At 41.7% G+C, this 26,261-nt stretch overlaps 1 protein-coding gene across 2 annotated transcripts in view; it reads right to left on the bottom strand.

Annotated features, from left to right (window-relative positions):
- The window catches only part of nbeaa (neurobeachin a), a 90,898-nt gene extending 68,728 nt beyond the window's left edge, over positions 1-22,170 (bottom strand). For both annotated transcript variants that reach the window (XM_041051727.1, XM_041051726.1), the window contains exon 1: positions 21,874-22,170. In XM_041051727.1, the coding sequence (XP_040907661.1) occupies positions 21,874-22,170 (297 nt within the window). The remainder of the gene's footprint in view (positions 1-21,873) is intronic.
- Between the last annotated feature and the right edge of the window lie 4,091 nt (positions 22,171-26,261).

Raw genomic sequence — 26,261 nt, 5'->3', positions numbered from 1 at the left:
ACAATTCAAGATTGCACAATATTGAAATATATTATTCTCCTTGCTTTATGAGTAGAAAGAAAAGTTTATTTCTTGCTGCAGAGCTCTAAGTATGTTATGTTTAACCTTGAAACACTTTCAGTAACAGTCTGAAATGTATCTCCCGCTAGACTTCTCACTGATGACTAATCTCATTTTGTGGAGTATTTATGGGTTTGAGCACAGTCTGTCTGCTATGCTCAAACTCATTTTAATGCATAATTTCATGTAAAGTATCTGTTCTGTGCTTACACACTTATGTTTTACCTTTCCTCTCTGTTCTGGGGTTTCTAATTCTGTCCTGACCAGCTTCGCAGTGCTGCTTATTCAGACCCTGAAGGAAGCTGGCACTCAGTTTGGCATCACTCTGGTCGTGTCTGTGTCGGGGAGGTGGGAGTTTGAGGAGGGTGGGGGTCAGTGCCAGGGCCGTCTTCACACCACAAAGAGCTTATATGAGCAGGCACCTCATACAGCCAAAACCAGCTCTCATAAGAGGTTGGAAAAACAAACACTCCCTCTGTCCATCTGACCCTTTCTCACCAGCCACGCTGCTCAGAAACAGTCCGCAGTTACTCCAAGGGCAAGAGGCCTTTTCACTGAGGACATGTCAGAGTAAGAAAAGCACAAGTGAACCAAAAACGTTTTCAGACCTAAGCAACAGCTTAGGTAACTTGTCCCTGCCTTCAAAAATGACCTACATAACTGTTATAAAAATGATCCATACGAGCGTTATAATCTGCAAGAAAAGATTTTTTTGGAACCACTTGAGGACAGCAAAAACAAGCTGTGAACAAGTTTATGTGATAAAATTGTGCTTATTTACAAACACATCAGTTAGGGAGCAACACTATTATTCATTCATTTGGAGTTAGATTACTGGCTACCTCGTGAGTCTAACATTCACTTTCTTAGAGCTCTGTTTTTGGTCTCTACCATCTCCTTAGAGAAATATATGGCTCTTTAGCTGCAACATGCTCTGCTATGTTCACCAGCTAGTCACTAACTGTGTCTGTCTGTCTGTCTTTTGATGCTGAGCTGGTAGTGTGCTGTGGGTTTTTAGTGCTTTTTCGCTGAAAACAGTTTCTTGTTGCGGCCTATGAGATTGTGAGAGCGGTTAAGTTGAGGTTCAGATAGCTAAACAATAAGCTGAAACTCACAGAAAAGCTCCTTGAAGCCGAAGGGAGATGCAGAGTTAGATGATATTTTTCTGTAGAATGAAAATGATCGTTTGATAAACTGTTAAAAAAAATATATATCGATTTTAGTCTCTGATTTCTAAGTTTCAGGCAACTAAAAGTGCTTATTATGATTGGGAAAATACCTTGGTCACTGTTAACAGAAACCAATTTGCTTCTGTGAGAGCACAGACAACATTTGTCAGACCACAAGATGTTGCTTGTCAGAAAAATGTAAACACTGGTCATTTTCAACCAATGCTGTCAATGTCCTGGTGAGGACAATCTCTGTTTTCCTGTATGGCTGAAAAAGTAGAGCAATTCACTGGGACTGTCAGAGCATCCAGTTCCCTTGAGTCTGCCCATGCTAAAAATACAGCATGCAGACAAATTTTCACAAATACTAGTGTTTGTTTTGCTCCAGAAAGATTGTGCTCACCAGGTCAAGTTACATAAAAATTTTAAAGACTTGGATGGATTTTTAAAGTTACTCTTTTGAGGTTTTGTGTAATCCAGTGTGAGAGACCAAAAGACAAAGACAAGAATAAAACAAATCACAAAACCTTTTCTGATTCAGGTCTATAGGCCTTTTTCACAGCAGATGTTTTGACTAGTGTGAAAAGCACAGGTGCTACTGATAACATTAACAATGGCAATGTTCTTTTCAAGTGTCCCTGTACAACATGGAGGTGTGATGGAGCTGATATGCATTATACCAGGACCTTGAAATTAAAGCAGTTAAACAAAATTCAGCCATCATTAATTTCATTATGTACACCTGTGCTTTTCCTGCTGTTACAAGTCAAAATGTCTTTGGTGAAAAAGGCTTATTTCTCACATTGAAATTACACACTATTTCTCACATTTGAAACAGTTGTTATCTCTTGAATGACAACTTTGCCATATGCTAATATCTTTTACTATGGTTTTATCATTGATTTTCTGCAAAAGAAATGCCATGAATTGTTCCTGGATTTAAAAAAAACACACCTTTTTGTTAGTTTTTTAAAATATATATAGCCCTTTAATTAAATGTCTGGTTTTGATCTCATTAGTTGGAATTTCAGAAGTGTATTCTGAAAGGCGTGACATTAATTAGAATTATTGCTATTTAATTGAAAACGATCTCTCACAGACCCACCACAGCCCATTATGTAGTGCTGTGATGGCACATCAAACAAGCCATTACGCTGGCTGATTACTATGACTGCCTGTTGAATATTGGATGACTATCAAGGCCAAAGCTGGCAAAAGAGGCACCTGTTGCTCATTACAGCCGTCAGAGATGACAGGTCAGAGAGGCGAGTGGACGGTCAATAGCTACCTCCTCTGCCGCTGCACATTCAATTGAGCCTTTAGAGCTAGTTTCATCAATATGCAACTTCAAAGCCTCTGGGAGTGCGCTGGAGAGGTGCGGGCATGTGTATGTGTTTGTTTGGTCAGTGTGTGTGTGTGCGTGTGTGGCTCATTACTCATTTGTGTCCCCTGAGTGAGCCGCGACCATTCAGTCCCTTTGTGTGCAGAGTGAGAGAGGAGACGAGAGGCCCATCTAGACATGAGATCACAGATTATACACTTAACGCTTCGCCAAGAGGGCTCAACGGAGCGCAGGAGAGCAAAATTGAAGGAGAGTGAGGGGGAAAAAAGGGAACTAGAGAGGGAGACGAAAGGGAGAAAAACAAACAAAGAGAATGAGCGGTGTGAACTGCAATGGGGCAGGAGGAAGCAGGTTGGACAGAGGAGAAAACTGCAATGAGAAAGTGTGTGTGTTTGAGAGAGTGAATGGGAGAGACGGAGCAAAAACGAAAATGAGGGCGAGACAGCGGCTGAATGCTATTGTGCTCTCTTATCAGGATGGCAGAGCGAATTTTATTGCCCGCAGCCTTTAGTGCTCCGATGATGACCATAGCAAATCTCTAAAAAGATATGGATTACATTGGGGCTAAACTGGCCACGAAACACTCAATAATCCACATTCTGTTTTCTGCATGACCTCATTTTTGGTAAACGGCACTGATAAGAGCAGCGGTTAATTTTATCACTGGCTCCGATTCACATTCAGGATAAACTTCTTGTAATCTTGGTTCTCCAAGGCTTGAGGCTGAGGATCTATGTAGGCTCACTGGCTTTAAAACAAGGGTGACAAGAATATTTAGAGCAAAAAATATACATATACATTGGCAATCTCTCTTATATTGAGATTCACTGAGGGACTAAAACAATTAGTTAATTAACTGATTAGTCTATTCACAGATTAATTAAAAATAGCAAAACTGCCAAACATTTGCTGCGTCCAGCTTCTTGGAAGTGATAATCTGAATATCTTTGAGTACTGGACAGTTGGGTATTTTGAGTACGTCTTTTTGGACAAGTGACATGTCCTGTTGGCAATATGTCCTGTTGGTCTCTAAATTATTTTGTGAAATTTTAAAAATTAAGTGATTATTTGAATAATCCTCAAAAAAGAATCATTAGATAAATTAATATTAACAAACTATGATGCTAGCTGGATCCCTAGGTTAGTAACTCTGGAAAACTGTTATGAATGTTAGTGTGATAGAAAGTGGGAAAGGTAAAAGTGGGAGAGTAGAGGAAAGAAGAAGTTGGGGATGAAGAGTTGCAATGGAAAAGGGTAGTGTAGGCGTCTCTGTCTCTCCCTCTGTGATCGTGATCAACAATGACATGTTGACTGACTGTAGCCTCCAGACACACAGGGAGGAGGGAGACCCATTTCCCATGGGCCTTTGTACCAGTGTCTGCACAGATGGCAGATGGGACAAGACACAGCCCCCACTCGTGAAACCCTATTCAGAGGAACAACGTCACAATCACACACAATCGGCACACACACACCCGCATGCATGTGTCAGCAAAATAAACATAATCAGCCATGAGTGTATGGAATATCTAAGAGCTGTTACGCATGAAGTGTTGAGCTTTTACTTTAGATTTTATAGGATGAGAGGAAGTGGAAGAAGTGAAGTACACTGCAGAAATCACAGCAGAGCAGTTTTAGGAAGGATGCAGGGAAAAACAAGGTTTCAGCACACACATCAGACACTGCAAAAATACACCAGCGATTACGTAAATCCACACTGGGGGATATAAAGGGTGGTTTAGGCCAGCACAGGCAAGGCAGGTTTGTGTGTGTGTGTGTGTGTGTGTGTGTGCGTGCATGCGTGTGTGGTAGCGGTGAGAACCAATAATATGTAATAAAATGTCTAAAAATGTCAGACCTTCATAAGGAATGTTTGATGTAGACAGCAAGTGCTTTGTACTGCCATTAAAATTGCAATAGGACAGAGAATGTGTAATCTTATTGTGCTGTCAAAAAAACCCAGTATCTCAGACCATTCTGTGGACTAGACCGCTATTTCAAATGTGAGTCACAACAGTAACATAAAGAGACAAAGGTATACGACTTGAGTCTGCTTAACACACTACAAAACAACAGTGATGATGCAGATCCCAAAAAGGGAAATGAGGTCTCCTCAGCAACATCAAAATGATCTGAATTTGCAAAGTCCTACAATAAGCAAACCACTGTACTCTTTAAGACTTGAAGTAAGTCTGCCATAACTACAATGACTAATATTTCACATGTACATTATGTAGATTATGCACAACAGACTATATTGCTTAGTATTTATTAGCCATGGTGGCAGCAGGACTCTAGGAATGGTGATGTCGTTGCACCACTGGTTGGGACTGAAATAGCCAAACAAACTATTTAATGTATGACCATTAAATTTGGCCCAGCTTATCATGGTCCAGAGGACCCACTGTAGGCTGCATTAGGCCTATATGTGTGAGAAAAAGCTAATGTATCATAGGAAACTGACAGATCTTACATCCAACCACTCCCAGTGATTGGACTGAGGCTGATGGATCTGTATAGCACCTCCTTTCATCCTCCCCCTACACAACACTGGTGTGTATACTAGATTTTCAATAACAAACTTCAGAGGATAAAAACCACTGAGGGGTTCAAGCAACCAACAGAAACTGAAACAACACAATAAATACATGTTGCGTTATTTTATAGGCAGATTGCATTATCCCAGCAGAGTGTACAGATGGCAGTTCATTATAAGCTAATACGTCAGCCACACACAGCAGCTCTATGCAGCAAACTCACTTCCCTCTCTGACATCAACACTGTTCTCATCACTCTCACACATTAGCCAACCAATCACAGAGCCAATTCAGAGAAACTGAGAAAATAACAGAGGAACAGAGAAAATAAGCCGGGCTAAAGGTTTGGTTCACAGTGCTTACCCGCTGCACTCTTGGATCAGGATTTGCATTTTTTTTTTCCACATACGAATTTGGTTGTTTGTTCCCTTAATACCATAAATATAGACCACATTTTGGATTGAAAATAACTATAACCAGCTAGGGTGCAAAGCAAACATGAAGCTACAGATGGCACAATTTGTAACATGGAACATAAAAGAAAAAATATAAAACCTGCAAAGAATTGCATTTGGCAACCAGGAATTTCTTCTCTTGAGCTTCCAGCCAGATGATGTGCTAAGAGTACGGATTATGTATGAACCATACTGCTCTGAATGACAAATGAGCTATTCTGTCCTTGAGTCATTTCATGCCTTAATTTGGCACACGGAAAAAGTCATGTATGCATAAACATAGTGGCCTATGGGCAAAGAAGGTTTGTTTTCAATCGGCTAGTGTGATCCTGTCAAGGGCACTGTGCAGGGAAGGTGAAGAAATTCCAATCAACCAACTGCTACCTCCAATTTAGCAAGTAAGTGTATGCTCTACAGTTCCATTAGATTCAAAATAAGGACATTCGTGTTCTCAGTGCCAAAAGCTGCACCCTGGGCACATTTTCCACAAAAATAACCATGAATGTGCGTCTGTACATACATCAAAGAAAAAAGCAAAGCTATTGAGCGTTCCCATGTATTGGCTTGTCAGTTTTTATTAACACTGCCAGAAACCAAAGAGGGAGAGCTGGATTAAAAGGGAGTGAGAGAAGGCGAGATAAGACAGTAATACCTGCTGAGATCTGTCTTTATGAAAGCCTCTAGTCTCCAGTTCACTGCAGACCAGTTCAGTGTGCCTTTTCCCACCTCCAACACCTGATTCAAGCCTTGTCAAGTGCAAGACTAAAACAAACTATACATACACACATACAGACAAATGCACACCAACACTCACACACGCTTGACAAAGTCAGTCAAAACACACACACATTCAGCGTTCAAAGGGCAAAAGCCTTCTAAGCAATTCATTGTAAAATGTCTTGGAGGTCTTAGTCATTCGCACATACACTCTCACTGAGTTCATCACTAGCACACTCATACACGCTCACAACAGCAGAAGCAGCGATTCACATGAATGACAGCAGGAGTAGAGAGAGGAGCGAGAATAGGAGAAGAGAACTGCAGCGATACAGTGAATCTTCCCAAAATAATTCAATAATAATGAGGAACCGTTTCATTAGCATATGAGCAGTTTGAAAAAAAAATATAATTTTTCAGAAGTCTGTTTAGTGGAGCGGGAGGCGAAGGAGCTTTAAAAAGAACAGAGAAGAATTAGATAACAGAGGAACACCAAAAGAGGAGGCGATCAAGAGACGAAAAGGAGACTGCAAGAAAGTGAGGTCAGAAGTCACAAACAGGGCAGACGGGAAATGTGCAGTAAAACTAATGGTGTGAGTGTTTGCTTGGGAAAGCAGAGAGAAATGACACCTCAACAAATCAAGATAGATAAATACAGCAGATTCTGCACAAAGGGCAGCTCCGGCTCTCCCTGCTGACAGATACAATAGAAATCCTTCACTAAGACCGCAAAAATTCATTGACAAACAGCCGAAAGTGCAACTGTACTAACTGCCGTGTTAATACCCTCAATATTTTTCAAGGACTGAAAGTCTGTGACAGCAAAATATGACTCTAACATGAAATTGAAAGCTGTGAGAGCTCCACTGTTTGTAGACGCCGCAGCAAAACAGAACCATACTGTTCACGACTGATAATCTCAGAAAAAACTCCAGGTCAGAAACACATGCACGTACATACACACTACAGGGATTTGAGGACTGCAGCCAAGTGATCACAACTCTGACTTCATCCAACTGCAGTTTAAAATGTCTGCCACCTGATTGGCCAAAGAGGCTTAGTAACGGATCTAGCAATAAGCCTTGTCACATGCTATTGGACAACAAACAAAAAAAACATTTTTTCCTTTTTGCCTTACAGAAAAACACACACGATACTCTCTCTCTCACATACACACACGTTACTAAACACATTGTTTACAGATTGACATAGCTTTCACAATCACCAAACCACAGCAGATCATAAACACCATCTGAACGTCTGATTAAAAATTCAGTTTGAGTTAAGAGGTGGTCAGACATATTATAGAAAATAACAACTATAATCTTTTGTTGTATAAAGAGCGAAAAAAACTGGCATGAGGAGGAGGTCGGGGTGGATGGATGGATCAACAAAACAAATGACTTTGACATGGGAGAGCGCTGTGCATTTCCCATTTGAAACCGATGGTCATCATTGCTTCTTTTGACCATGATGGGTCCACAACTTTAGCTAGGTGTTTATTATTGTAACCATGACGATGAAGGTCCTCTAACCTTAATGCAGTTCTTATTTTAACCCAAACCATGATCTTTACCTAAACCTAACCAAGCAGTTTTTATGCCTAAACCTCACCAAAGAGTGATCATTCTGCAAGCTTAAATGTGAACTTTATATTGCAACCATGACAACCGAAGTCCATTATGCCTGCTGCCATCGGCGTGCTATTGCATGAGAAGCTGCTGTGGGTCGCCACAGAGGGTAGGGACTACCCTCTGTAGATCTATTTGGATCTATTTGGTCATTATGGTTGAAGGACATATTGTTTTAACTGTCACTATAAGGGGGTTAGAGTTTTGAATTTAAATTCTGTGTATATTCCCTGCAAAGAACATTTTAGCATTTAAATTTAGTGACAGAAAGTACGTGGTTGAGACTAACAGTGTTGGAGAATTGCTTAGAATCATGCCCCCCAGCTAAAATAATAATCCACTGAACTTTCTCATGAATAAATTTACATCCTTCTTTATACAACACAATACCAACTCAAGCTATAGCCTTTTCAAGAGTTTTTGAAGTTCATCCAGTGTCATCCGGTATTAGATGGGCCCTACCCAAGAAAGGAAGACTATGAGAAGAAATAAATAGAGCTAAAAAGAATAAACATGACATTATCAAACCAAGCTGGCATCAGCAGTAACAGCCATCACAGCTGATCAGGCAACATAAACACCAGAATCTGCAAAAAAGTCAAACTTCAACAACTGATTAAAGGAAAATGTGTTTAAAACGCTGACTTCATTAGCTTTATAATTTCTAGTTAAGTACAGTGGAAGGATACTGAATCACCACTTTCTGCAGGATATCGCCAAAATGATACAAGACTGTCAGCATCAATGATAGGAGGTGTTTGAGACGGCACTGTTGAAAGGACAGCATAAAACAAATGAGACATTCTACTGAATTCAACCTGACACAGAAAGAGTAGAAAGAAAGAGTAATCTGAATGGTGAGGTATAGGAGTGGGGTGTCAAGGTGTTGTCTTTTAGGTTTTTTTGCCCCCTTCTACTTGGAAAAAGCTGATTCTGTTGAGGACAAGAGGCAGCTCAATTTTCCTCTCATTTCATTTTTTTTTCGCAAGACAGGCAGTAACAAGGGCATCCTTGTGTATTATGTCACGGGAGCCTCGGAAGGAAGGACTCAAGGCTGAGATAAGGTGCTTTAACAAGGCCTTCGTGCCTGGTCTCCTGACTCAACTCAAATGCGCTCACTTCAAAGAAGTTGACAGGAAGTGAGTTCCTACAAGGCATCCTGCATGTTGCTTACACCTCACTGGCAATATCAGAGATGAAAACACAGAGGGGAAGGTAACTGAGGGGAGTTAAAAGTCACTATGAACTCCTTTTTCTTACTTTGCACCTACAAGGTATCAGAACAACAAAACAAGTGTGAAAATAGCCTGGTATATCAACTGTGTGCAAATGGATCAAAATCTTCTTTCTTAAATATTTCACACTGGATTATGAATGACTTTAACCTTTTCACTGGATGTATCTGAGTGTGTGTCAGTGTCTGTGAGAGGAGGCAGGTGCAGACTAGCTGATGCTCAGTTCAAAGGTCTGCAGATAAGCCCCGCAGACCTGACTTGGGCCAGGCTGGTGGCAATTGAGGAGCACTAATCTGTTTGTTTGGTTTGTTTGAGTGTATGTGTTGCAGCAGATAGGATGTGCGCATGCATGTGTGTAAGTACACACACACACACACACACACACACACGCACACACACTCACACACACATCTGTGTATGTGTTCACCATCCACTGAAACAATGGAGTGTACTGTTCCACTGAGCCACAGCTGATGTAGGATAAGAGAGGCAGCAAGCAGCTCCAATGAGTCTCAGTAATCCATCATCATAAGACAGGATCGGGAATGACACACACATGCACGCCCACACACACACACACCCACCCACAAACACACACAGAGCAGGGTTGGAAGTGTTAGAGGAGCAAGATGCACTGCATGTTACTGTACACGTTCACACACATACTGTACACAAAAGATGATCAGAAGTCAAGTCAGAGATAACACACAGAAAGCCATGATGCTGAAACCAAGCTTAGCTCTCAACATATTATTATTATTATTATTTTAAACACTTGTTTTTTTAAATAAAATGTTTGGTCCAAAGAATGAGCACCAACTTCAACTGCTTCTCTGTCAAGGTGTTTGCTACAGGCCTGTCACGACATCAGCTTTACTTCAGACTTGTCCTCCACACTGGACAGATGTGAAGACATGCTGTTTGAAGCTCGTGTTGTTTGAAGTACAGCAGACACAGCAGTAACAGTGCAGCAGTCGTCAGTAGCTTGGGCTTTGGAAGTAAAACCTTGATAGGAAATCATTTGAAGTTTGCATTTGTGGTGATCAACTAAGATGATTCAAGATTCAAGTCTTTTGCATATTTTGACCAATGTTAAATTTTTACATAAACAATATTTTTTATTTCAGCTTCTTCTCTTTTTACACTTTTAGTTTGCCTTATTTGCATACCCTTAGGGATCTAATACATTAATACTTTATTATGCCGCTTCTATTACAATGGAATAATTTACAAACAGTGCCATCATCCTGGGGGATATTTTCATGGATACTAATGGATAACAAATGGATACGAATAAACTAAGTATGACTTTAAAACTGTAAGACTTAAACAGCTACAATAGAAACTCTGAATGATGGTTTGAATGAGTTAAGTTTTAGTGTAAGTGCAGAATATCAAGATACTTCCTTGAAGAAAATACGGCTCCTCAGATGACAATGTCAAATGCCAAATTCACTCATAAAAAAACAATTTCCTATCAAAAGGTCAAATCAGCACAAAATCCATTCTCAAATATCACAGCCCATTGCCAGCATAGACTCGCAGCCTTGAGAGTACAACCTCTATTCCTCAAGAAGGCCAAACACTTGGAAAAGAAAATAAATGTTTGATTTCAAAAGGATTGCAAGATTACGATAAAAAAAAAAAAACCCTCAAAACTCCAAGTGCTGCTGCAAAGTCTGAAATAACTCTTGGGATGCAGGAGGAGAGTGAGTGAGTCAATTCTGAAAAACAAATGCAGACAGTTCATAAATCATAAATATTAAGCTTAGAGGTAAAAAAAAAAAAAAAATCCTTGCGCTAATCCAGTTCCTTAGGTCCTTAGGCAAGCAACACAATAATGTCTAAAGCCACTGGGATAAAAAAAAAAATAAAAAATAAGAAAGGATGCATGATCCATAACGGCAATGACAGATGGGTAATTGAAATTTCCATTTGTGACCCTCATGGTAACATGAGCAAACACAGGCTCTAAGAAAGACCCTTTTGGCTCCATACATTAGCTTGATTATAAGAGTATGCTTCTCTCCATCCATATCCTGTCTTCCAACCTAATAGTTTCCCTGGAACCAGAGCCTGAACGCAGCGGGGGCAGTGCGAGGGTCGAGGAAGGGAGGGGAGCAGTGTGATGGCAGGTGGGTAGCACAATGAGTCACCACCACTGCCAGGTACTGGCTGCAAAAACCCTTCCTCCATCTCTCTCTTCCAGTGTTTCTGAGTGTGAAAGTGCTCACAGGAGTGGTGAGGAAAACCCTGCCATGGTGCTACTGGCTATCAATCCTGGTAGTGACGCTGGTACCAGTAAACATAGCCTCATGAGGTCACAACAACGTATTTTTTTGATAGCCTGCTTTGTGCAGCTTTTTGTTTTTGGTTTTGAGTGAAAAGTCTCAACAACTTTTGGATGGCAGAGACATAGAACTTTTAGTAATAACATTAGTAACAAATAACATGATTTTCCTGCCTCTGAGTCTGTAAGTACAGTCACTTTTAATGTTTATAACAGATGTGGTTAGTGAATGAAACACAATGTGCATCTTGCAATGTACAAACATTACGAAGCAGACTATGTAAGATTAATCATGCCGCCAAACGATGTCTCAAACTGCATTAATTTGAGTTGTCGACACTACTGAATGACAGCCAGCCCTCATACAAAATGTTATTATCAAATAAAGTCTCAGTACTCTACAGCAGATTTGGATACTGTTCTTATTTCCCTTGCTGACATAGACCAGAGCACACAGACCACACTTTATTGTGTGTGCTAAAACCAATGCTGCTGCAGTGCTAGCCAGCCGGTATTACCTCCGAAGTAACGGAAAGGAACACGGTAAAGGAGCACACTATTATCTGTTTCTTCTCCTCGGAGTGTACAAAATATTACCAAGGCCTTTTTCATATCAATCTGTGCTGTCTTGTGAAAAATCCCTGCCTGAGAACTTAAACACTGTTGTTTAACCATCCCCTTCATCTAAAGCTCACTGTCATTACTGAAGTGGATTTATTAGATGAAATCCTTATGGGATCTTAGCTCTCATCTGCATTCTCTAGTTAGAGTCTATTTCATGGGGAGAACATGCAGTCCTGATACATTGTTCACTCAGTGCAGAATACAGATGGAAGTAATAAGAAACTGAAGTAGAATTTTTTTTGGTTTGATAGCAAGTGTAGATCCACTAACCAGTCTAATGTGGTGTTAAATAACCTGTTTCGACTACTGATGCTGTTTTTCATGCTGCAGGGGATGTATGAGCATAACAGTGAGATGCTTGATGTCTAAGGTATAAAATAACATGAGGAATAGTTGTTGAATGCTGAAGTTCCACACATACAAACACAACACAACCTTCAGCCACTGCAGTATCCAGCATGATGAATAGCTACACAGTTAGCTATACTTCACAGTAAAGCAGATGTGTGTGTATGTGTGTGTGTAAGGAGCCAAGGGAGAGAGGCGAAGTAGGCCAGCATGAATATAAAATCACCCCTGCCAGGCAATAATGTGGGCTACAAGAAGGAAGGGAGCAGTGTGTGTATTTTTTTTTTTGGTGTGCATATGTGTGTGTGTTGGTGTGTTTGAGTGTGCTGCCAGAGAAAATGTGCAGATGAAGGTGTAGGAGACTAAAGCAAGGGTTTGTAGGAACATTCATTTATCAACTCTCTGGGATTTTGAGGGCGTGCACACTCACCAGCACACAAACACCAGGTAATTCAAACAAATCAGCTCGCTATAATTTGAAGATTAGTGCACTGTAAGAGTGCCAGACTTAAATGCTCACACACACACACGCACAAACAGATGTACATATAGCCACAACAATGCTTCGACAGTGGCTTTGATCCAAATGTCGCGTATAAAGATTCCATAGGAATGACACCTTCCCTTTCCCAAGAAACACTTGAAACACACACACACTCAGATGGGGGAAAAACAAAAACACACAGACAAAAGATCCAGACACAATAACATGAACCAGCTAGACACAATCGTGTGGCAAAAAGGAGCAAAGAAGAAGAAAACAAGGATAATTAAGAACATAAGCTTTCTGGTGCCTTTATGTAAATATTAGTACCGAAAGGAATAATTTATTAGGCCTCGTAAAATGACGGAAAATTAATCAAATAACTCTTTGATAACCAATTTATAGTTTTAGTTATTTACAGTGTAAAAAAAAAAAGACCAGCTCACGGAATCAAAAAGAAATTTGTTTGTCTTTCTTTAGTTTGGGTTTTCATTCTTAAAGTAAAACTTTCCATGCAGACATTATTTAGGGCTCTAGTCACATTTTCATTTTGTTGCTTTATGCATTCCATAGGATAAATCATTATTAGAGCGTAGGTTTTATTTCAGCAAACAGTCCAGGGAATTATCTTTGTTTATTTTGAATATTAAAACTCTGGAGAAGTTCGACAAAAAAACATTAATATTACAATGGTCCAGGTGAAAATCAATTGCAGTTAATACCTGTTAAAATAAAAACAATCACTTCAAGGTCTTTGAACTCCATATATTACTTCACTTTCTGTCAGTTAAATTCAATTCTGATTAGACCTCACCACAAGAGAACCTTAACTGTTAAATGAACAGCGGAATCTTGCCCAAGGATTAAACTCAATCAAGCCTTTTCCTATGATGATATTTTTTTTAATGAATAAAACCTAAATCTATTAGAGTAATTATTACAAGTTTAATCAAAAAATAATTAAAATTGAAAAGCACTAAAGCATACAGCAAACAGGGAATGTGAATGTTTGGTTTAACAGAGACTACATTTATAGTTCAGCGGTTAGTAATGAGCCATGCTTTCCTTGTGAAATTCATGCTTGATTATTAATATCTACCCTTGTAGCAGATCTGTGCAGTAGATATCTGATGACATTTTGCGGCCAGGCAAACTGACTTGTTACAGTAATATTAGAAAAGACCTTGTAATATTTTTTTGTATTTCAAAAAGGACAAAAATACAAAACAAGAGTTTCCAAAAGCCAGCGCAGATTTTTTTATTGCTCAGTTCACTACAATTCATCTCTGGCACCATCTTCAGAAATAACAAATAAACAAGAATCCTGCACATAAAATATTTTCAAAATGAACCACTGAAAGACCCCTCCTCATCTCCACTCCCTCTGCACTGCTTCTCCTTTCCTCTGCAGGCCCTTTTGTCATCTCCCCCTGTCATTCTCTTCACCTCGACATCCACGCTTACAAAAGCATAACTACAGTACATCAGAGGTGATGGTAGACATATGGTTAACAGCAGATTGTCTCCCTTCAGACTTTCTAAGCTTGAAATGTGGCAAAGATGCGTGGAAGGAGACAGTCGGTAGAGAAAAGGAACAGGAAAAGAATTGCTCTGCAGACAACTCCATTACCTTCTCACAATAGGGATCATCCACATTCATCCACCAGCCGCTTCACCCAACCAGGGAGTCAGGGAGCGAGGGATGAGATTACACAGAGGGGTTAGGGAGATGGATGTGCTTAGAGAAGATAAAGAATGGAGAGATGGAGGAAGCGACAGAGAAGTAACAAAAGGCGTTGTTAAGCAAGAACGTGACTTTTTTTGTGTGTGTGTATGTTTTCCCCAATCCCAGAAGGTGCCCTCACCCAAAATCTGACATGGCTTATCCTCTGAGAAATCCCAGCATCTGGAAATAGCAGCTAACGATGGATGAGCAGGAATTTAGAGAAGTGGAGCAGAATTGAGGCGCTCTAAGACACAGAGAGGTGAACGGTTTAGCCTGGATGCTTAACTCCTCATACACTCACACTCATACAAATCAGGCCGGTGAGAGTGTAACACAAATCGTGTTATAATTTAAGACTGAAACTGAAGTTATAATGAAACCAGGAGGAATCAGCATAACACCTTAAAAAGTCTCATTTGGCTCTGAGGCACATTACTATGGAGAAGCTTGCCAGTAAGAGGATTTGGGAGTGACAGAGTTTGTTGTTTAAGGTACAACCTGACATTTAGATTTTTAATTGGTTATTTCTTTTTTTCCTCCAATATCTGTCACACTGTGGAGAGGGTTTCTAGATTTGTCCAGCACGCCTCAGAGCATGGAAGGTATAACTACAGCCCTCGCTTACACAGAGGAATGGTAACCATGCTAACAAGCCTGTGGAAGCTAATCCCACAGTGTGACATGTGACTGATGAAGAGAAATAGCCAATTAAAACTCAAAATGTCAAGGTATCTCCAACAGGATTTATTCTTCATACAAAAAGTGTGCAAACGCTCCTGTTTACACCGGTCTATGGTACTCCGACTGTATTTCACTCCTCAATAAGCAGGAGAAGAGGAGAAGAGCGTAGTGATAAAGACAGCGTGATGAGGCTCCACAGGGGGTGCAGGAACTCATCAGACCCCCACAGAACACCATACAGCTGGACCTGCGTTACACTCAAGAGGGAAAGAGCACCTGAAGGACAATCACAGACTTTTCAATTTTCCCTCTAAAACTCTCTGAATGCTTCTCATCATCTCTCTCTCTCTCTTTAGTTCACCATCCTTCTCCCTCTGCCACCCTTTCTGAAGTAAAGACGAGGATCATCCTGCCCACATCATCATTCTCTGCCTATCGTTCACGCTCTCTGTCTCTGTGTCTCTCTCTGGCTCACCCAGGGGTCAGGACAGCCCAGCTGTGTGATAGATAGCAAAGTCATTCATGACCTTGCAGTGGAAGCCACACCCTCTGTCCTCCACCTCTGAAGCACATATGTGTGTGTGTGTGTATATATCAGGGTGGAGTGCGTGGGTTTATGCGGTTAAAGACTCTACACAGCATTACAGCAGCTAATCTGTCCCAAATATAACCCCCAGCATCATCTCACGGATGATGCTGCAAAACACTTGGTGGATGTGCATTTTCTTTTTCTTGGACATTTTTGTATTTAAATTTCTCCAGACACTTCTTCTCTTTGCTGCAGCATTTAGCCTGAGGCTAATGTTTGCCCCTGCCCTTCACGAGGACAGGATACAGCAGCCATTCTGCTGTACTAAAGTTAATTCAGAATTCAGTTACAATATAACTAATATTACATTTATTTCATTTTATTTTATTATTTTATGCCACTGAAAATAATCATTAGCTGCAGCCCTAATTATACTGTTTTCTGACTTTGTTTAGGCTGTTTTATTTGTTGTTTTTCCAATTTAATGGAGATCACACCACAACTGCTAATATGCTATCCACGTACACATAGCAAAAAGGAATTATATATAGCATTTGAACATAAACTATTACTACAATAATAACAAGAATGGCACTCAGGAGACCACATACCTCCGTCAAGGCCAAACAATCCTACACACATCTGTCTAGTTCTAATAATAGAAAAAAAAGTAGTCTAATGTATGTGAGTTATGTGAGTGAAACCTTTCACCAGATCAGGATTTTTATCACGATCTGCAACAAATTATACAAAACTCACAGATTTCAACACCATAAATATGTATAATTTTTTTACATCAAGACCCAAACATTATTTCATAAGAAACAATGGTGAAAAATACCATCTCACAAAAATTCTTGGGTCCGCCTTTTTAACCTGATCAGCACCAAACTGTAATGGGTTCTTCCCTAGCCCATGTCCCATACCTCCACCAAGTTTGGTGCAAATCAGTTCAGTACTTTCTGACTAATCCATCAATAAACAAACAAACAAACAGACACAGGTGAAAACATAACCTCCTTGGCGGAGGTAATAAATTAGATCATTGCAGAGCTCACTGATGACCTGGACTGGCCTCTACACCACAATAACAGAGTGATGTTTAACTATACTGCATTTAAAACCTTTGCTAGAATTAAGTGCTGCAGCTACAGCACTCTAAAAATACTTTGGAGAGGAAAATATTATAAAACTGCCAGTTTCAAATAAACACCTATTGTGTTAATGCAGAAGTCCACCAAAAACCATCTTCAATCCACATTAGTAAGGACACACATTAATTATTGGACTATCTGAGTCTATTAATTGGGTGGTTGTTATGAGAGTCGTCTGCATGGCGGTGTGAGCCCACGATGACGCATTGTTATTCCACTGCATGGCCATGTGAGCAGATTACAGTGCTGCAGGGAAACAGTTTGTGCCCTGAGTCTCCAACCACAGGGCAAACTTGGAAAACAGTTAAATTAAAATGAATTTTACACTGGCATTTCAAACCACCTCAGGGCAAAACAGCAAACAGTCACATAATGTGTTGTAAGACGGGGTGACCACTTCCTTTAAAAATCCGTGGGGTCTAAATCAGAATGTCAATGTCAGTGCACTCCAAGCAGAGGAACAGGCTGTGTTGAACACGTGACAAAAAAACAAAAACACTTTTCGCTTTTCTAATGATGCCCTCATTTTTCCTCCCCTCCCTTTTTGTCATCTTTATCTTTACTTTTTTTTTTTAAGCATTTCATCATATCCTTCAGAAAAGAGAAACATCAATGGGCTGCTATGTGCGCAAATGATTGAGCTTGTGTCTGTATTCAAGTCTGAACATCAACATATGAATATTTTAGCGAGTGCATGTATATTTTTTTGGGTCTGTGTGTGTGTGTGTCAGACTCAGTGTGTTGTGCTGACTCCGACTGCTGGCTGTGGACTCGGTATCAGGTGACCTTGGTGATTGTGGAGTGTGTGGACACGAATAATGAGACGTTTGCTAACAGAGACTCAGTGGGATCACTAAGGGGGCTCAGGTGGGGATTGACACTGCCAGAAGATATTGCATCTGAATAAGAAGGAAGGTGAAAGAGAGAACAGAAAGAAAAGAACAAGCACGGAGACCAAGAGTGAGCCAGAGTGTGCCACCGATCTTTCTCTCTGCCAGACAAACACGCCGTTTTGATCCCAAAAAAAGCATTACAACTAGATAAAGCTGTCTATAAATAAGCACAGCTGGTGCTGTACTTAGGCAGACGGACTGACAGCGCAGCCTGTAGATGCATTTGAAATACACGGCTCAATTCTTCAAATAAAGAATAGATATGACAGTACAGTTCAAGCAGATGGATCGCTTGTCAACCTTCTTCCTTCTGTCAACAAATATTTCTCCTCACCTGGCTTCCTCCCTTCAATAGCCAATATCACAACATGCTGAAGCAAACACAGCCGTGGGTAGAGGTGACCATCAACTAGAAAAATTTGGGGTTTCAATCTACAGGGCCACCAGTACAGTGAGAGAAAAGAAAGCACATGGGTCTATCATCACACCATAAAAGTACCATAAAGTATCCTGTCCTGTAGGACGTCATCAACAATGATGGACCCCAAACCTTTTTGGCTTGTGACCACAAAGCAATGACCCATCATCACCAGCTGATTATGTTGCATAGGTTATGACCACATCAACCAAAGATTTCATTTTGATTTTGTTGTCCTGTTTTATTTGTGGCCTGGTAATGTACAACTACTCTGCAATTCTCAAGAAGGAAAGAAAAAAAAAAAAGCAAAGATCTTTCTCTGCCCTCCTGTCCTATTAATCATCTCATGACCCCTCTGATTTATCTCACAGCCCCTTGGAAGGGCCTTGACTCCCAGGCCGAGAACCACTTATCTATTACATCTATGGTATCCCACAACAGAACCTGGATAAAGGAGCAGAGAAACATAACAAATGCAGAAGCCTCCATGTGAGGCTCACTGAGTGGTTTTATGAATATGAAAATGATGTGAATCATATGCTACAGCCTTCACAGCCTCTACATCTCAACCCAGCTGAACACCTATGGGAGATTTTGGACTGACGTGTCTAACATGTTTTCCACCACCATCATCAAAACACAAAAATGAGGGAGTATCTTTTGGAAAATTGGTGTTTTATCCCTCCAGTACAGATCCAGAGGTTTATACAATCAAAAGCAAGGAGCACTGTGTAAATGGTCTGGTGGCTCATGGTGGCTCATCACTGAAGACACCTGAAATTGGTTTTACTTTCAATTAGCTTATTCCTTGATGATCCCACTAAAGTCTAGCTGTACCAGTGTGATCCTCCTTAAGCTATTCAGTGGTGTTCCCCAAACCATAGCAACATTAGAGAGACAGGCAGACAAAGGAAGAGCGTGAGAGATGGAGAGAAGTGCTGTGGCAGAGTTCTGTGACAGAAGTCCGGAAGTGGAAAGCAACACCAGGTGGTCGAGCGTCTGGAGGGAGGCAGTCAAAGAGCAGTGTTGCCTTGACAACTGTGATGCCTTGTTGAAGGTAATAGCCACCCCCCCACACACACACACACACACAATTAAAGTGTTTCTGTATGTGTGCACTGCATCTGCTGTAGCTACATGTTCACTTTTATTTGAAAAAAAAAAAAAATACTATACTACAATATTAGAAACAATAACGTGCCCTGTGTTCCTGGCTACACTGGCAGCAGTACTGATAAACTGATTCTGCTCTGTTGTTCGCCACTGTATCAGCATCAGTACAGCCAGCATTCTGGCCCACGTTGATTTTTATTGCTCTCTCTCCTATTCTTCTCTTTCTCTGAACAGACGCTACAGTTCATCACTTGCCAAAGGCCAGCATCATGCCGTATAGAACAGGGAGCATATCTGATCCAGCCGACAAGCCATCTGTTCACCCAAGCCGCAGCGGGATCTGATCAATATAGCCAGGGTGGACAGAGAATGTGGCTGCTGTGGTCTCCCACATTGACTGGAATAATGGATCAGCTTTTGGGTCACAGTGGACTCATTGTACCAGCAGCACGACCACAGAGGTTTCCTGCCTCCACACCTCTTTGTTTCAACTCTTTTAATTAAGGAGCTGGGCAACAGAATTCCCTAACAGGCTTAGCTATTGGCAGCCTCGCAACCAGAACTGATTGTTCAATGCAGGATTTAGCAAGTAAAGCTTTATAATGCCAACACATACTGCTTTAATTTGTCAGAGTGTCAGGCCTTTGTGTGTTAATGCATCAGACCAACATTCACAAATGAAGTGTGGGGCCTAAATGCAGGTATTCATGTAAAACAGAGAACATTTCAGCTGAATGCTCTGATGAGCTTTCACTGATCTGATGTGGACCAATCCAGAGTCCTTTCCTCTTCCACTGCATCAGCTGGTGATTTCTGAGCACATAGCCACTGCAGCATCCTACCACCTCATCCTTCTCCACTCTCTCTCTCTTCTCCTCCCCCACCCTCCCTCAACCCCCCTCTCCTCCTCCTCCTCCTCCTCTCCACCTGCTTTTAAATGCATGGCGCTGCCCCGCCAGGGCAGTCTATGCAGGCAGGATCACTCCTCTCAGCCCCTCCAGAGTGAAGAAGAAGGCTGTGGAACAGGATGGATGGTTATCAGTTTGTGCAGCCGGGGGGGTTGTAAAGGAAAGAGACAAGGTTGGAGTGAGCTAGCAAAGCCCCCCTGCTCTTCCGTGTAGTACCAATAATCGATTGGGAGATGAGAGACGACCTGAATCTGGACTGCTCATCAGTCTGACTGAGAGGAAAATGGTTTAGCCCAGCTGTAGGCTGTCCTGCTCCAGGCATCCTGTAAGTAAATAGGCCACTGCCTACATGAAACCCTGAAACAGTCAACCTCCGGAAAGCACTGCACTGAAAACAAGTTATAAATTATATCAGAATTTTTCTACTTCATCTTCAGTGGAAAATGAATAATCATCAGAGCCCCCCTCTTCATGGCAGATATGTAATTTCATGCAGTACACGCCATCGCCTGATGCATGGAGGAGGGAAAACAGCTTGGCAGCGTCCAACACACACGTCCTATATCCTCCTAACGCATTAGTCCTCCAGACCTCCGTCTGCTGTACATTTTGCTCATCTGTTTCGTAACGGGAAACACCAGTCATGTCAAAAATCCCCAGCTGGATTAAATCCTCTGGTGTGTTGTGTTGTGTAGTGCAGGCCAAGCATCGCCGACACAACCTCCGATGGAGGAGTAAAGATGGAAAGGGGGGGGTTGGCAACGTATATCAGATCCATAAATAAAACAATCGCTGTTTGGAGGCACAGCAACACAAACCACTAACCGTTTCACGGCTACCTATACATCACTCCTCTGCGCACAGGATGCAGGGCCCTGCCTTCAACAATAGGCCTGTGCATAATTTTGAGCCATTCTCACACACATCCATATGTCGACTGATAGCATAATGCTAGTCGGCCTTTGTCCGTGTTGGATTAATTTGTTTCAGCGCTCGACTGAAGTGTTTACCTGCATCATTTCGCTCATTAGGAAAACCAGTTCATTCTGTTTGGGTCTCGCTGTTGTGCGCAACATTGCAACCATTCGCCGTTTGTTACGACCTGCATATGCATCCCCTCAGAGTACACATCGGGGTCAGGAGAATAGCCTGCGTACACTTTCTCCTATCCACTACAGTGTGACTGCAAATGCCCTTTTCCTCGTTGCATCGCAAACGGGTCATTTAGTCAACAATGGCTGGTGATTAGACTAGCCTCCATGCCTTGGTGGGGTCACATGCTTCATTCAGCTCCTCCAGGCTTTACAATATTACAGCTTTATTTGTTTATTCTCCAACGCACGGTCTCACGTTTGTTCCTTTTTTATGTGCTGAAAATAAAAATATATCCCACATTCATCCTCCGAACAAACAAATGACATCATCCTCTGAAAGCCACACAACCAGGGGAGTGAAGCATCGTAAATAAAACATAGAGGGTTAGGGCGCAGTGATTCTACTGTGTTCTATGGCTGCCTTTCTGTGTTTTCTAACGCAGCTTGGTCCTTGTTTCAACTCACCAGGTTCAGCACGGTCTCCACGATGTCCCTGTTGCTAACCTCACCGACCTGGATCAGGCCCACCAACACGGCGAATTTCATCTGGATATTCCTGATCGGGACAGCGGGGTTGATCACCCCGGCCGGGAGGACCATAGAACCGGCTGCAGACACCATCCTTTCCCCGGTGGCGCCGGAGCTAGCGCCCGCGGCGACCTGCTGCACGGAGGAGCCCGGAGGTGGATGGGAGTCTCGGTCTGTGTCCGTGAGCGAAGAAGCGGAGCCCGGTGCTGCTGAAACCGGCTTCTCGCTCGACATTTCCCCTTGGAAACAGGGAGGAGAGGAGCGGTCGCCGCTGTCTCTCACACCTGCTCTGCACGCTCGGGCGTCTGCTGCTGCACAAAAACCATCCAATGCGCAGGAAAAACAAGGGAGAGCTGTGTTTTAAAAATCCTCTAAATTCACCCTATCCTCCTGAAAATGTGTAGGGATTCATAGGGCTGGAAAAAAAAAGGACGAAGGTTTGACAGAACGGTAGCCTACGCTTCTCTCTCTCTCTCCCCCCTCTGTCTCCCTCTCTCTCTCTCATTGGCAGGTTGCAGTCAGTGCGGTCGTCGAGGAGAGAGCGCCATGTTGACGCCCCCTGTCTGCGGTAGTGCGCTGTAGCCAGGCATGCGCACTTGGGGACTTTCTAGGAGGGTGCTGAAGCGGAATAACATGGAGCCATCCGTGCATGGGTTCATACAGAGCACAGCACCAGCTAAACAACTGGGTGTTTTTTGTTTTGTTCTGGGTTTTTTATTTGTTTATGTGTGTACGTGTTTGTTTGTTTGTTTTTAATAATAGCTCTGGGGCCCAGATGTGGAATACTGAAGAAGAGCTGAATAAAGAGATTTTTTTTTTTTTTTTTAAAGCAGCAATAAATACTGGGGGGTATATTTTGGGTGCAGTGCTGGGGCATTCAGATTGAGTTCATGCAGTTTAGAGAGCCTGGTTTCCAGACAGAGACTGTTTATATATTCAGAAGCCATCCATCTGTCCCACTTATCGCTGTCCCTAGTTTAACTCTGCTACCTTTGTTTCCTCATTAAGCATCACAGGATTGCTCTCTAGACACTGTTCTCTTCTTGCACAGCTTTCTCACTTCCTCTCCTCTTTCACCAATGACTTCTCTTCTTCTTTCCTTCTTAGTTATTTTTCACTTTTTACACACACCTCATCACCTCTCTTCTTCAGCCTCCCTTTGCCTTCTGTTTTACAGTGCGTCATCCCACTTTCTAACAGGCCATAATGCAGAATATATTACTCTAGACTACTGCCTTCTATTTGCGCTCCTTCAATTTGTTTCCTTGAGGCTGAAAACCAGCACATGTACATTCAGTGCGTATGCAAATGGTTGCTGTATATTTAAGTATGTATGTTTACAAGTAGCTTCCATGAGGTCAGTCTGGATGATGCTACAGTGTCCTGCCTGCTTAACTGCTTCTGGATATTGTTTCTTTCTCATTTCTTTAGGTCATGCACTCATCTGAGTCTCATTGAGCACTGACACACAGGTCTAGCCAGTGTCTCACACATACCCACTCACGCATCTACAGTATCCTCTGGTGGCTGAACAGAACGTGGCTACTGGTTCACTACCTGTGCGCATACATAAGCCTGTTTCACACTCCATGTGTTCGTCCAACAGGACACATCTGCTGGATAGGATTTCCATTACCAAGGATGCTATAGAGGCTGATTCGTCAGTCTGTCTGTTCATGTTTGTGTGTGCACGTGTGTGTGTGTGTCTGACAGTATTTTCATATAGTCAGTGATGGCAGTCTCTTTGATATCTCGCTCTTTATTTTTCTTGAGATGCCGACTGTTGACAGGGGTGACATGGTGGGGGTGACATGGGAGTGACATTTTCTGGCCGTGTGTGTGTTTGTGTGTGCGTGTGTGTGCATTTCACACTCGGCTCACGTGCATGTGCACACGTGAGATCATTAGAGAATTTTACAGATGAGCAGAGGCCATCTCGTTTTTTTTTTTCCTCAACCCAATCATCAGCACGAAGGAAATGAAGGAGACAAGCACGTACAGTCCATCAACTACACACTTCCCTCACACTCCGAGAAGCAGTTTCTCAAACCAACACATGCTATCTTGCTTTCGTATGTGCACACACTTGGGTTCACACACACACACACACACACACACACACACACACACACACACACACACACACACACACACACACACACACACACACAACCACAATGGCAGGCTCTCTCTTGCACAGAAACACACTCCTCTTTGTTTTCAGACAAAGGCTTGCTTCTGCAGCTTTGTCATGATACCACAAAAGACTTCTTTAGCAGAAAGAGAGGTCTTAACCGGGATCTGGTTGGTGATTGGGCAAAAGCACTAACATTGTTCTCCTTCCCTTTCCTTCTCCCTCGCTCTCTCATCTCTCCTCCACCTCCATCTCTCTTTCCCCTCCTTCACCTCCAGTAAAGGTGCAATACTTGCGGGCAGACAGTCTTTTTTCCTTTCTGTCCTGGTGTACATTTGTTGAGATGTGTAGAGGTAGTGCCAGTGTTTTGTGTGGGCTGATGATCAGAGTGCTGGAGCTTCAGAGGGGACTGGGACTGGGTGAGGATCAGGCAGAGAGAGTGCAACAGAGGTGACATCTGTCAGAAAGGGTTTGATCAGTGCATACTGGAGAAAAATGCAGTTTGTTTCTTGGGGATTTTTTTTTGTGTGTAATAGTTGTGGTTGGATTTGGTTTGACAAGCATCTACTATCAACCGTTATCACTTGAACAACAATTGTGGTTATTCAGACAAGGCCTTAACAAAAGTGACACCACAGGCATTAGGTGTTAAAATAGATTTAAGATGTTCCTTTGCCTGTTTTGCCTCCCAAGCTATGTCTGTGGCATCAGGGGCAAATGAAGAGCAGATTTGCAGATGTATTGGGCTGACCTCAGACAGTGATAGAGACACAGGTAATAACTTCCTGTTTTCACAGACGGATGTGAGTCATCATCAAGATCGCAGTGCGTGGGTGTGCATCCATGCGCACTCCTGTGTGTCTGTCCACGTCCATGTTTATGTGTGTGTGTGTATATAAGACAGTAAGTGATAGAGATGTGAGATGGAAAGAAACTGATTACGGAGTTGGCACAACACAGCAACTTGCTCTCTCTTTCCATCCACTTTGTCAATTAAGCAATTTTATATTACTTTGTGAACAAATCAATTTCTTTTCCTCTAACCTTTACTGAGAAGAAACTTTTGATTAAAAACACTAATGAGCTGAATTAGGTTAAATCAAGGGCTTTTTTTTTCTACCATTGTTCACAGTCTCAAATTTATTTTTCTCTGTTTATCATTGTTTTTCAAACAATGACAGTAGGATAAACATAATCTTTTTATGGAGCATTTTCCAATCATATTGTTATGATGGTTCTAAATAATCATTTAAAATAAATCATTTAGAATTAGAAGTTATTTAGTGTGATGTTCAGCCTTCAGAACTTCTTTTCTGTGCATTAATGTAAGGCAGAGCAAAGCAATTCAAGAAAATTACAGTCTTGAATATTTATTTAAACTTAAAATAAAATTGTATTAAAAACAGATGTGAAAATGTCTCCCTACTGGTAGTTCTTCAGTCATTTGCTGAAAATGAGACTTAGTAATTGACTAAAAGACTCTGAGGGCATATGACAAGATCTTCTCAGTTGCTTCTTTGCTTAGATCCTCTGCAATCTTGGGACTAAATACTTTCAACAAGCGGGTCATATTCCCTGTTGCAGTCACTCAGTCACCAATCCTCAGAGGACACCACAAAGTAGCTTATTAAAGTTTTGAAGATAAAAAAGAGGGCTTATGTATCAGTCTGAAGGAAAGAGTGCATGAAGGGAAAAAAGTCATCCTGCTAAAATCTCAATATTGGTCATTGTCATGTTTTAAGGATTACATGCTTCTCTCTGGGTTAAGAAGATTAGACCATCTTTGGTCTCATGAATCCCTTTCAAGACCCCTTTAGATTAACTCAGAAATAAATGTTTAAACAGGCATGTTCTGTTTGAATCAAGTAAAAATGTCATTTTGGAGGTAGACAGGAATAAAATATTCCAATAGCATATATGTCTGAAACATATTCTCCTGTGTTAGCTATGTCACAGTTATTCATTTTCCTTATCTAAATGGTTGAGAAGCACTGGTTTGCAGAAACACTCCTTTTGGGGTGGAAAGCTGTCACCAGGGATGAAGGAGCCAGTACTTTGACAGGGGTCATGACCTGGGATCAAGGACTTGGTGCTTTCACTGGGCTGCAACACGGGTCTCCTGAACTGTGGTAGCGGCCATGAATAACCCAGCTGAGATGAAAGAGACACTTCAGTTTGATGGAAAAGCTAA

This window comes from Toxotes jaculatrix, chromosome 12 (assembly GCF_017976425.1).
Source record: "Toxotes jaculatrix isolate fToxJac2 chromosome 12, fToxJac2.pri, whole genome shotgun sequence".
Taxonomy (NCBI): domain Eukaryota; kingdom Metazoa; phylum Chordata; class Actinopteri; family Toxotidae; genus Toxotes; species Toxotes jaculatrix.
Note: the sequence above shows the minus strand (reverse complement) of the source record. Positions and strands in the feature narration are given on the sequence as shown.